This window comes from Triticum aestivum, chromosome 7B, assembly GCF_018294505.1.
Source record: "Triticum aestivum cultivar Chinese Spring chromosome 7B, IWGSC CS RefSeq v2.1, whole genome shotgun sequence".
Lineage (NCBI taxonomy): Eukaryota > Viridiplantae > Streptophyta > Magnoliopsida > Poales > Poaceae > Triticum > Triticum aestivum.
In genome coordinates this window covers 584,098,300-584,112,263 of record NC_057813.1, presented here as the reverse complement: position 1 = coordinate 584,112,263, position 13,964 = coordinate 584,098,300, and the positions used below count along the sequence as shown (strand labels likewise).

At 44.8% G+C, this 13,964-nt stretch overlaps 1 protein-coding gene across 1 annotated transcript; it reads right to left on the bottom strand.

Moving 5' to 3' along the window:
- Positions 1 to 1,862: 1,862 nt before the first annotated feature.
- Positions 1,863 to 8,069, bottom strand: LOC123161992 (cysteine-rich receptor-like protein kinase 10). The gene is made up of 8 exons (XM_044579793.1): positions 6,546 to 8,069; positions 5,978 to 6,036; positions 5,366 to 5,427; positions 4,206 to 4,402; positions 3,531 to 3,777; positions 3,189 to 3,429; positions 2,939 to 3,089; positions 1,863 to 2,546 (listed from the first exon to the last, which is right to left on the bottom strand). The coding sequence occupies exons 1-8, from the start codon at positions 6,990 to 6,992 to the stop codon at positions 2,235 to 2,237; spliced, it is 1,716 nt and encodes a 571-aa protein (XP_044435728.1). The 5' UTR covers positions 6,993 to 8,069; the 3' UTR covers positions 1,863 to 2,234.
- Between the last annotated feature and the right edge of the window lie 5,895 nt (positions 8,070 to 13,964).

Genomic DNA, 13,964 nt, shown 5'->3' with positions numbered 1-13,964 from the left:
ACATTTCTTTCGACTTAGGATCTCAATGGCCAACTCTTATCTTAATTAGTACAAGGTTCTCTCGGAACAATTATTATTGGAACAATTATTATTTATTTCAGCCTATTTCGGATCTTTCCTAATCTTCAAAAAGAACTAAATTCCTTAATGGAATGGTAGGATTACAACAAAGGAAGTGTGAAAAAAATTTGGGTGTGGAATCAGAGAATGAGAAGAGGAACAGGAGAACACGAGGTGGGAAAGTTTCAGAGTTCATTCATCTACAACCTCAATCCCTTTGTGGTTACAACCATCGTTGATACATTTACTCCTCCTACCAGCCCCACACAAGGATACCCCTTGGCCCATCTTTTTTTAGAGAAAAGGCCAAGGCCCGACTTTATAGATAAAGCCACCAGGCAGCGTCACGGATACCACAGGTTCACAGGAAATCATAACCACACAGAGGAGTTTAAGAGAAACCTAAGCAAGCATGATACAGGCAACTGCCATACACAGCGCGCAGGCCGGGGAGGAGAAAGACCAAATGTCCGCAAATGACAGCACCAAATTATACGGCAGGGTTCGTCCCGGATATCTGAGAAGCCGAAGCCCAAATTTTGTTGATGAGCAGGTCCAGGGCGTCCCGATCAGGCTCCTTAGTCAATGATCTCCACTGCTGCAAGAATATACATGATTTGAATAGAACATCAGCAGGTTTAGATGGGAAGGTAAGCTCAATAGTAAATTTGTTTCTAATATTCCATAAGGCCCAGCATAAGGCTTCCAAGCCAACCCAAAATACCCTCTTGGTGACCCCGACCAAAGTTTTAGCTAGAGTTCTAATATCAGAAAAAGAGGAGGGATTCCAAGAAATCCGAAGCCAAGATCTGACGCATCTTATAGCCGAGGCACGAGTTAGAGACCACACACTGACACTTAGAAAATCAATGAGAGAACCCAAATAAGCAGTGGTGGTTCCTTTCCTGGTGCCTACTATTCCCTCTTACACATGATATATGTTTTTTTTTCTGTCTTCTTTTCATCCTTTCCATGGTATAGTGGACTGCCACCTATTTCTTGTACGGAAACTCCAAACTATATGGTATTGTCAATGTGTGGGTAAAGGATATCATGCAGCTGGATGGTTTCCTCGGCCGTGGATGGAGTAGTATATATATTGCACGACCAAAGTTGTTGGGGTATTCACTTGCATTTACATTGTATGCAACTTTCTGGATACACAATCGTGCACGGAAGATTTTTCTGCATGTGTGTGTACCCATTGCATGAGAGAGGTTGGTATCACAACAGACATATCCGTAGGGGTTATTTATCATCGAGTGGTAGTTCATGGGTGCATCAGCCAAAGTCTTTGATGGTGGAGGAGGCAGATCCTGCTGGCTTATAGTACAAAAAAGTGTGGATGGGGAGAAACTTAAGCGTGCCCACAGGCAAGTTAAGAAGTGCAGATGAGGGTGTTAAAAAAAAGTGATCAGATGAGGTGGGTTGTATCCATCTTTTCATGTCTCCCTCTGCCAAAAATGAGAGACTCATTTTGATATGTTTTTTATAAAAGATTCTGCCAGTTCAATTTTTTTTAAGATTCTGCCAGTATTTTTTAGTTGATACTGACCAATAATTACTTGTTTATTTTCCTGTTTCTGTCATAAGAAATTTTCATGTTTAAAAACATATATTAAGCTACAAAGGGAGTAGTTCTTGATGCAGATCTAATGGTCAAAAAAAATCTACTGCTAGTAAAGTAACTAATGGTAAAAAATAAGTTATCTTGAGAAATTGGACTACATCTTTGATAATGCATTTAGAATATAAATCTAAAATGATAATGCATTTAGAATATAAAGCCAAAATGATAAATGTAGATCGGCTTAAGGGAGTGTTAGCAACTTCGTCTTCCACTTTATTTACTTTACTAGTGGAGTACTATAAAAGGCCCATGGCATGTGATTTGCTTGGCTTGATGAAAGCAAACTATTCCTTTTTCTGTTAACTCGTCCACAACACGGGTTTGAACTTTACGGTTTCTCCTCAGGCAAAGGCCACGAACCAAACATGTCCCTCGGCCTGCCTGGTCAGGCAAATAAATCGTATGAATTTCAGGCTACATTCAGGCACCACTTCTTGTAAGGCACAGAGCACCAATATTGGTCCAGCTATTGACGAGCTAGTGGCAGTACAATTAATAAGATAGTCCTGCAAATGCGTGCAGAGATTATCAGCAATTCTCTGCACTACGAAGTGACCATCTCCTGAACAGGTTGTAATGGTACGTTCACCTCCCAGAACCCCTCGAGCGTCAGGGCTTCAGCTTGATGCTCATCTGTGTGGTGGACTGGCACGCTAGGTGTAGGTAAGCTGGCGAAGCTCTCGCTGCGTAGCATCAGAAGCACATCCAACATGGTAGGCCGGTGCATCGGACAGTCTTGAATACACAGCAGTGCCACATGAATGCATCTGATGATCTGAGCCGTTTGTTGGTCATTACTTGGCGATGATACATCAGCAAGCTCGTGGGGCTTTCCTGCTTTCCATAGCTCCCAGACCTGAAAAAAACTCTCATCATCATTCATGCGGAAAGTAGAATCCGACATGAGGGCGTAGCGGCATCGGAGCTCATATACAACTTTCCCAATCCAATATAAGGATGGCAGATGGTGCATAAATAAATTTCTCGCAATAAACTAATGTAGTGGAATTAATATGATTTAACCGATTTGCACATGAATCTCTACACATTCATTCATTTTACACCTTGCTCTAAATCTTTCTTTCTTTGCCAATTTTAGTGACATGGTTCCCAAAATTCACCCCCTAAAAAAGAGAGATTCATCATAAAATTCTAACCAGCAACAAGAATGCTTTTACTACAAAGTACAAACGTAAGATGAGAAATCATTTTGACAATTTTAGCAAAGGGTAAAAGGTTTGTACTCACACGCGTCGGTAGATCCATCATATCTCCATTGGATAATAAAGAAAGACATTTCTTTCGACTTACGATCTCAAGAATCATGATGCCGAAGCTATACACATCAGACTTCGCTGAGAATTTCCCAGACCTGATATATTCTGGATCCATATAACCACTGCAAGATTAATACGGAATTGACATATTAGCACAGACAAATAAAGGGAATAAAGGAGCTTCATATCAAAGAAGGCTGGTTTTTTTGGTTAACTCTTACGTTGTGCCTTTAGCAGTGTCCGAAGTCTCTTCAGTCCCGCTAGAAGGTAATATCCTAGCCATCCCAAAATCAGAAATCTTAGGGTTCATTTCATAATCTAACAATATATTATTGGCTTTCAAATCCATGTGGACAACACATTGGTGAGACGATAGGTCATGGAGGTAAACAAGACCCTGAGCTATCCCTTCAATTATATCGAGGCGCTTAGACCAATTAAGTGATTCTCCCGTCTTTGTATCTGAAACAAAATGATCAAACAGAATGCCACTTTCATAATGGTAACGAAAATTTTCTTTCGGAGCTCAACAGAAGATCTAAAATTGAAGTCTAAGTGCATACAGCTGTAGAGAAAAGAGGCCAAGCTCTTGTTTGGCATGTATTCGTAAACTAAAATCATCTCTTCCTGCTGAATCTGAAATCCCAGAAAGTCCTTTTCTCTTTGAATGCAAAACCCAAGTAGCCTTATTACATTTCTATGTTGAAGATTTGCAATTGTTTCAATCTCAGCAGAGAATTCTGCTGAACCTTGAGTTGATGATGTTGCAAATCTTTTGACCGCAATCTCAATCCCGCTAGGTAGTTTTCCCTGAAACCTCAATATCAAGTTCAAAGAACAGATATCAACTTTTTTGTTGTGGACACAGAAAGATAAGTGTGTCTAAGCCCTCTTTTCACTAAGCATAGCAGATCTGAAGACCCATTTTTAAGGGATATCAAGACTCATGTACTTGCAGAATAAGAAACCAAAACTGAATATAGTCTTAGTACATAATCTGTTACAAATCTACATAGGAAACCAAAACTGAACCTAATCTTAGCACATGATCGGATATAATTTATACAGATTTAGGCTTGCGATAAAAATAACTTACTGTGGAACGAAAGGCACGTTCAGATTTTTATTATTTCCTTGCATCATTTAGTTGAGGATAGTAGCTTAATAATATGTGTATTATACTTGAACTAGCTACAAAAGAAATAACTGTAGAATAATTAAGGCTATTTCATAAATACCTTGTAAACATAGCCAAAAGCACCACATCCAACCACATTATCCCATTTGAAATTTTCTGTATACCTTTCGACCTGAGAAAGATTGAACAGCAATAATCTTGAACGTCTTGCAGCACAGAATAGTTTTACAAGTATGTCCTTGCCCACAGCAAGCCGTTTAACCTTGCTTTTTTGTGATCCATAGAAAATATTGCTTCCTGTTATTAATTATGAATTATGGTACATATTAGAAAGTATTTAAAAGGAAATACATGCGTATTACTAGTTTGTAAATAAGGTATGGCTATCATCAATAAAGAAGTAATATTTTCCTGAAGATAAAATGGCTGCATCTGTATTTTACGGATGGCACAAAAGAGTTACACAGTCAATGGCTCACTGCAAGAAGAATACACTTGGCATGGGATCCAGGTGAAGATACATAATAAAGCACACCCACAATTTTCAGGAAACTATTGCAGTTCACGAACCGGAAGGTTGTCATTATCAGTTTTGCAACGGTTCCTGCCAGTTTGTAGGGAAGTACTGATTCCTATCAAAGCCCATAAACTTTCAAACGAAATTAAAAACTAATCGGTCTTCTGCAAAGGCATGTCAAGAGATTTAGTTACCCAAGACTGACACAGACACGTTAAATCAGGGTCATTCTCCTCTACTATTCTCTTGGATCTTACAATCTCCTTAATTGATGCGTCTAATTTAAATTCTCCTTACAAGTACAAATGGCGAGTCTATCTTTACTTGTATTATTGTATATACTTTCCTATGACCTACAGGGAAATGTAGAAGCATAATGTAAGAAAAGGTCAAACTTTCCATATTGCTTGGTGTTTAAACAGAGACGAGCTGATACTTAAGTTAGCATGAGCTATGCTTTGTTTAGAGTGGAGTAGAGGGAATAGACATGAACAAGTACAAACTTCATTTACAATAATAACACTTAATAAAAGCATGTGTTTCCAATTATTACCTACATTACCAAAACAAGATTATTTTGAGTAGGCCCTCCCCTACACTTCTCATTTTCTCAAAAACAAAGCAAATTATGAGACCAAACCAAAAAAGGCAGAATTATGTGGTGTAATATAGGACGTTTGTTTGGAGAAGGCCTAAATCATGTAACTAATTAATGTAATTACTTGTAAATTGTTCCTTATTACCTGGCAAATTCCTGTTTACTCCCTGAAGTCTTGATTCAAGTGTCTCAGCTGTGGCTTCAATCCTGAAATTGTAACCCGGTGCACCAAAAAATAAAATGTAATCTTCTGGGTATAAACATTCATGTGTTTAGGCGATTAATAAAATAGCAAGACTCCAATTAATAAGGCTTATATGATATTCTACAGGAGAAAGACAGGATAAACTACTTTTCTGGTTTGGATCAGTTGCACTTGCATCTGAAATTTACAGTACTGAAGTCTGCATTTTGTGGGAAGGTCTTACAAAAAATCAAAACAATTACCAGTTGGCCATACTTCTATTTGACCAAATATTAGTATCGGTTCAGTTAATAATTTCGAGAAGATGTACATTAAGCAGCTAAATACTTATTTGTTAAAAACATGTTTGTACTTTGAGTGAATGATGAAGAATAAACCAGTTCTGTAACATTTTGACTTCAGCAAGCACATGCACGATGTGCATCGCAATGAATTGGTTTGATTTATCTTGATAGCTGTTTACTGAGATTTCAGTACATACACATGGGCACATGGATGACTGTTTATGCCATGATATCTAAGAAATATAGTAAATTTTGATTCATACTGTACCTAGGTGAAGTTGCATGGCCTGAATCATCTTTTAGTATCTGCGCCTCCTCTGCATACTCCTAGGAGAGAACACAGATGAACGAAAATAAGATCACATGAACATTAGTGCATCTGCAGCACTAAAGTTGTATTTTCACCGTTTAAAGAAACATGCTATCACAGTGAGAATGAACCACTGCCTGAAACTTGTGTTTACTCTGTACTGGTCTACTGGATACTCTTTTGCTAAGAAACATGTTATAACAGTGAGTAGTAACAGAATAGATTTTATGATATCTTTTGCGGTTGCATTACCATGGTCATGATAGCAGTACCAATAGTGTCAGATAACATAATATTCTATTAGACTTGTTTCTCATTAATGATTACAACTGTAATTCTTAAATTAATGGTCATCCATCTAGAACTAGTACCAAAACAATTTTACTCCGACCTCTTGGAACCAGTTGTTTCCCTCTCTCTGGCAGATAATATTTAAAGAAGTAATATAGATGATTTATGAGTAAGAGTCCACTTTATAAATATAATTAAATTCAGTAGTCTAGGACTATCTGCGTGTAGCTATTACCTCTGTAGGTGAAGGTTGACCTCTGCTCAAATGCAGCACCAAGGTACGGGAAGTATCAACATGGCTCACAAGGGGGAAAATCTGGAGGTAGAAGGCGATATCATTCTCCACCTCACGTAACTGGCAAGCCTGATTACCTCCGGTGAAGCAGTGATACATGAAGCTGCTGTCCTGGCAGGTTGTGATAAGCATCAAAACTCGCCGAAGTGTCTCCTCCAGCTGATCCACTGGGTTCCTCGTATCTCGGTGTTGCATCAATTGTGCCTCATGAAGCTCCTGCAGAAGGTCACCTATCATCTTGACGCGTCGCGCGAGCTTTTGGCAGGTCTCCTTGTTCCTCCTAACGGTCTGCACTGCCTCCACAATCATCTTGATCAGCCCATATGCATCTATCCCTGCTAGTTGCGCAACACTGGCCACTTGACCTACACCATTCCATGTTGCCATCTCCTCTAAGAACTGCGAAGAACACCTCCAGAAAATAAGGACTCAATAGCTAGCCAGAACATGTACTTTAACTTGTGAGAGGCTGCAAGTCTGAGAAAGATTTTGTGGGAAAACACAACAGCTAGTATATCACTAGCTTATATATGATTCCTAAGGGGCTTCCTGCGGGGCCTGTAGATGAGAAAATTTTCAAACTCAAGTGTTAACATCTGGGTGAGTCTCCCCAAGAAACTTCCCATGATGTGACGGCCACATGGAAGCGTTGATTCACAGAAAAGGGTGACCACTTGAGAACAAAAAGAGACACAATCTCGAAACTTCCAGGAAGTTTCCGCTGACCTTTCATCTTCATTTTGAATATGGCAGCGGGAGTTTGCCAGGAAAGTCCCCCCTGATGGGCCCACATCTTTACTTTTGGCTCCACTGAGAGCATGTCCAATAGTTGTGAGATAGCTGTCAGGTAGAATGTGTCGTATAGGTTTTCACAATGTGACATCGAACATACAAGGAAAAATTGCAAGATTGTATGTTCATGAATGCACCAGACAGAGTCCCAGAACCTTCAAAACCCCAGATCTCGTCCTGCAACATTTCCTCAAACGCCTGTGATGCAGAGAGCATTCCGTCGATACAGCTCATAGGCTCAATGTTGCTTCATCAGAATATTGTCTCGTGTCAGTGCACTGTCGATCACCAGATGACTAAGCAAGCAGCCGATGGAGAACGGAATAAGCCATCCTCTGGGTGTGGCATTTGTACAACCATCCTCTGAACCACTCTAAGTGGCGGCGCCTCAGGATACAGTGGCTTTCCTCCTGCGGCATTTCCACAAACGACTCGCGGGCGCGGCGTTTCTTGCGAACACCGGCCCCGTCTGGTTAGGCCTCAATTCCAAACGGGAAAATTAGGGAGGGGGCGCGGTTAGGCCTCCAGGAGAAAGGAACGACTAGCGAGTCGGATTCGGAGAGGTACGAGCGACAGCGAAGGATGGTTTCCATCGGGGAGTGTCATGGCTGGATGGATCCCCTTTCTATCATGGGACCGCGTCTGGTGGAGAAGGAAGCCTGATGCGTGGGGTACGGGTGCTGCAACAACAACATAGAGTGGGATCCATCCGGCCATGACACTCGCAAATCGACCCCACTTCATGGATCGGATCGCGGGTGCTTCACGACCATCCAGTTGGGTATCGCTGCTCGGGTAGTAAGGCCAACTCCATCCCGCGACCCCAAACGGACGTCCGTTTTGTCCGGTTTCTGTTCGTGTTTGGGTAAGAATATGGGGTCGTATCCGGGCGTGTCCTGGGATGCGGTGGCCATGCGCCCAACGCGCGGCCGCATCCAGTTGCCCCATCCTGCCCAGTTGCCCTATCCTGTCTCCATGCCACGAGTCATCATGGTCGTAGTCAGCACGGTCGTGCCCACCTTCATCGGGGACGTACTCGGCGCGGCCATCCTGACTTTGGTTCTCATCGGGGTCGTAGGCACGGCCACGCCCACCGTCGAAGATCACGTCCTTCATGTAGCGGTTGTAGAAGGGGTCGTCGACCGCTGGCGTTGGGTTGGCATTTCGTCAAACAAGACGCGGGGGGGCGGCTTGGTGCCCGTGAACGGTGCCCGTGCCTGCTTTCTTAGCATCTCGACGGACGGCCGCCCGCCGCTGCTGGACCCAGGCGTGACGTTGAGGTCAATGGCGGCCGCGGGGCGCGGTGTGGACAGCGCGAACACGTCCGGCGACCCCGAGAAACGGGTCTGGCCGTCGTGCCTTGGCGGAGGGAAGCAGGACGACATGGGCGCGGTGCGCGACGTCGGCGACTGGCAGTGCGTAGGCCGGGCGACCGACGAGCCTGTGCTCGCCGGGCCGACGGCCGCTGCAGGGAACCCGACAGGACGGCCCATGCCAAGCATGAGGATGGCGTGCGCTTTGTTGACGAGGTCCTCCTTCTCGTCGGCAGCGGCCTTGCGCCGCGCGGCCTCCAGCTCCTCGCGCTGGGCGGCGAACTTGGCCGCGGCGGCATTGACCTTGACGACCGCTCTCCGTTCCCTCCTCTTCGCCGATTCCGCGTCCAACTTGGCGATCTCCTCCAGCGTGCACTCCGACCGCGGCTTTCTTGGCGCCTTCTTCTTCACCTTTGCGGGTGGGTCGACGGCCAGGCCGCCGGAACTCGCTGGGGCGTCGGCCATGGAGGGGAGAGAGAGGGGGCGGCCGGAGGGACGTGGGAGGGTTTGGGGCAAATGGCGCCAAATGGGTGTGTGTGTGTGGGGGAGGGGGGGTTGGTTTCTCCCACCGACAGGCGGGCCAGGGGAGGACAAGCGCGCGCGTCCCGCCTGTCCGCGCGCTGTCCGTTTCACCCCAAACCGAGCGCAAGTTTGGGTCGGGGATGGGTCGAAAACGGACCAAATCCGAACATTTGTCCGTTTGAGGCCGCGCGTTGGGCCGCCTCTTTTGTCCCTTTTACCCCAAACGGACGGGGGCGGACAGGATAGGGTCGCGCGGTGGAGTTGGCCTAACAGCATCTACAGCCACGTATGGCAAATCCGGACTCTCAAATGTCTGCGAATGTGTCTATACGTGTTTGCATGCACTGATTAGGCATATCTTAAATTTCATTTGTTGCATCCGGACATCTCATGCTCGATGATTCTTGTATCCGTACAAAGGCATGCAAAAGGAAATAGAACCTATGTACTACGTCGATCCTAGCTATTCCTCGTCGGAGATCACGACGATCTTTGTGCCCGGCTCCGGCAGCATTGGGCGGCAGCTGCAGCTCCGGCTGCTCTGCTCCGGCCTCCTCCGCAATCTCCGCGTCGAGCTCGGCGAAGAGCGCGTTGAACTCCGCCTGCCCCCTCCAGAGGAACGTCCGGTTGGCCTCCACATAGGCCTCATCCTGGATGGACTCCAGGATGGCCTGCTGCTCGGCCATCTCGTCGGACTGGGCGACGGCGAACTCTGCCTTCGCCTGCTTCATGTTGAAGGCTGGCACCTGCTGGTCCAGCTCCTCCGCCTCCTCCACCTCCATCGAAGCCATCTTCTCCTCCTCCTCTTCCCCCGACTGCTCCTCCTCCTTCTCCTCCGGCTCCGGCGAGTCCGGAGGCCGCCCGACAACGCGGCTTCCCTCGCCCGGATCTACTAGCGGCGCTTCGGCGTCAGCACGACATAGTAGGTGATCTTGCTCTGAACCATGGCGGAGTGCCGGAGCGTGGGCAGAGCGCCGGAGCAGGAGAGGGAGGAGATGGATGGGCTCGGACTGGCGGCGCGGAGATGGAGGGTGGGTTAGGGTTGCAAGATGCCGGCCGGCTTAAATAGCCAGACTTCGTCTTGGGCGGCGAGCCGGAGCAGCACTACGCGATGTTCATACCGCAGCGACGGACGCGGCATCTGTCGGACCGTCGGGTTTCCGGGCATTTCCTTGTGGGGCCACGCTGTCAAACCGACGTGGCGGGCATACCCGAGCATGCCCGGGCACCCCAATATCCGCCCCATATTTGGGCTGGATATGGGAGGTGCCGGTCAGCCTGGGCGTTTGAGGCTCGTTTAAGGCGTCCGTCTTGGTCAAAAAATCTTGGCCTGACAGCCCGCCCGGGCGTATGAGGCAGGTTTGAGAGGTCCGGTTGTAGATGCTCCAAGTAAGGCATCTCCACCACTCAATCGCAAATTTTCTCCGACATCCGTCCATGGACAAAAGAATCAGTCACGAACATGGATATGGGAGTCGGCCACACTGGACGCATACATTTAGTTGAAGGAGCCGGACGAAATTCATGTAAACACTGTGGATTTTCATATAAACCGGATGAGATTCATTACATTTCGAACATTTTTCATATAAATCGGATGAGATTCATTACATTTCGGACATTTTTAACTAAACCCTATTTTAAACCTAATCTAAACGACAACCGGCACCCGTTTCTCATGTCCCGCCATGAGCCCTTAGAACTGAAGCTCTGGTTCTTGCCTTCGCCTTCTCCAGTTCCGCCTCGTCGCTCTCCGCCTCCGCCACCGCAGCTTGAGCGGCTAATCGGCCAACGATTTTCAGCCCGCCAAACTTGGCTTTAGGCAGAGGGGAAGAGAGGTGGTCTTCTTGGGACCCGAGCAGGGGCGATCTATAGCCCGCCAAGCTTGTTTCAGTTTTGACTGGTTATGCATGCTCTCTGTTGGTTTTTTGAATTCATATTCCTTTTTGTGAACTTTTCCTTATTTAAAGATTAATTTTCCATCTTCATTTTTCAGACTCATCTCGTTTGTTTAATTACACCTCTTAAGAAATGTGCAACCTCCTGCCCATCCTTTCACATTCAACCACACACAAAAATGTTGTACAAGTTTGTCTAGTTCAAATGGAGTAAGTTCATAATGATGTGGAAGAGTAACATGTTGTAATACAGTTAGTCTTGAAATGAGGTTGCTTCGCTTTTGTTGCTACTTTCTTCAGTGTTTGACATAAATGAGTCAGTCCGGTGCCATGTGATTTTCCACGTTGCTAATCTAGAAATAGTTGAAATGGATTTGCTCAAGCAAACATGCAGCTGCTCTAGGATGCTCAAGAAAACATACAACATACCTTGCCGAAACAAAATTAATGTTCCTAACTTTAATCACATGATTTATGAAAATATTATTACGGATAATGAGGGAAAACTACTACAATTATGAAAAAATGGCATACAGCCTGATGAGCACTTTTCAGATCTTATTATGCATCAAGTGATTTCTGTTATAATGTTTTGCATTATTAATTAAATTGATAGTTACATCAAGAAAGATTGACTTGTTTGCCAATTTTGCCTTGGCAGATGGACAAGTGAGCTCTTTTTTTCCTGATCAGCTGTTGGTGATCTGCTTCCCTAAAGTTTGTGATTGTCATTCATAGTCCTGTCAGTACGTCTTACATTAGGGAGTTCAGCCAGCTCCCCTGCCATTTTATTGTTATCTGCTCTTAGAAATTTTGGAGATTCTCACAATATATCCAAGAGTAATATAGAGTTTTAGGAAAGAGGACGGTGTGGGTTGAATTCATGTACTATGCCTCCCCCTTTCACTGTAGTGTTTGCTAAAATGACTCAAATGAGAACAACTAACTTACAGATTTTGATAAGATGCTAAACTTGATTCATAAGTAGAATTTCCTCTATGACATATGGAAAGAAAGAACTGCATCACAAAATCTACATGGAGTTGAAATTAACATCGGAAAGTTGATCGCTTTGATCTTGTCAGATGGAGACCCCCTACATAACCATCCAAGCAGCTGCTGGATGCACACATCATCAAACCAAAAGTAGTTAGTAGAGCCTTGTGAAAACTCACTGTCACTGGCTCCTGCAACCGCCCGTTCGTTCACCATCATCCTGTTGAGATCTCAAGTTCAGAAGCCATTTCAGCTGGTATGAGCTGCAGCAACAACATATCCAAACTAAATAGTGCATTCCAGGTCGCTTCTACAAGCACCTCCCGAAGGCGCGCACTTCTGTCACCCTCATCTGCCGTGGGAGGTCATGGACCATGAGCTACTACGGTGACCTGAAGGTGAAAACCTGGATGCATATTGAATGCCCTTTCCTATCGACAACCGACTGCAGGTCAGCGATGCTTGTGTCTTCAAGCTTGTGACTGGCAGCATAGAGGAGGTGGTGTTCCAGATAGAGATATTTCATGGCTGCCTACTAAAGGAGATCACCTCTAAGGGTGCCACCGCGGATGAAGCTTCTGGTCATCGTGGATTAGTGGTCAGGCCAGGAGATCCTTGTTGTTGCATGGAGCACACGAAACCAAGAGCTTTTGCGTGCTATTAAAATCTGGATTCTTCACATGTTCAACATATTTTGTGTCATTTTACTAATATTATGGTTTTGGAAGGTTAGTGTACTAATAGAATGGTTTTGGAAGGTGATGCATGTTGGATTCTGAGCTTATAATTGCACGGAACAATTTAGTAATGAGAAAAAATATGTATGATTTGGACAATGATTCATCTATATTTTCTTGAATTGTTGGGTTGTGTCTGGCATCCAGGAAACACCTTCACTTGAATCATTGATTGGATGATATTGGCTCTTTGTTTGGCAGGTCTCTATTGTTGGATGGATGGAGTCAACTTTGGCTTCTTCTTTCTAGAAAATGTTTAAGTTATCCAGCTCATTACTTACCACATTTAATTTTCCTCGGAGTGTTTCTCCACTTTATTAAGTGAAGTCGTTGATCCTTCCTAGAATGGAGATAAGAAAAGACAGATAGCTTTGACTATAGGGCAGTGGCGGCGCCAGGTTCTAGAGGGTGGGTATTCATTTTGGAGGAGGGTATTCATTTTGCCCAAATCATCAATGTTCTGCAAAAAAATCGCCTGTTTTATATAAAATTTCAATGGTTTGTCAAAATCTTGGGTATTCAACCGAATACCCAAGAAGACCCCTGGCGCCGCCCCTGCTATAGGGGTGTTTGCTGTTTGGTTATGCTTAAATTTATCCAAAATGCAAAGTTTTCCTACCAGCCCACACACAGGGATGCCCCATGGGCCATCTTGTAGCCCAGGCAGAGGTTAGACACCACACGGTGATAGCTCACACAGAGAACCCAAAGATACAGAATGCCGCGAACTAGGTAGATCAGTGGTAGTTCCTTTCCTGGTGCCTACTATTCCCTCTTACACATGATATATATTTTTTCTGTTTTCTTTTCATCATTTCCATCTTGTTGTGGATTCTCACCTATTTCTTGTCGATATGGTATTGTCAGTGTGTGGGTAAAGGATATCATGCAGTTGGATGGTTTTCTCAGCCGTGGGTGGAGTAGTGTATATATTGCATGACCAAAGTTGTGGGCTTTTTCACTGTTCTGACCCATTTGTCAAAAGCACGATTTGGCCCGTGTTTGAAAGTTTTTTCGGGTCTAGCCCATTTCGAGACGCCAACAACCGTGGCATCTTTCTTGTACTGAAGACGTCGTGAACCCCGACGTCTGGCCTCTGTT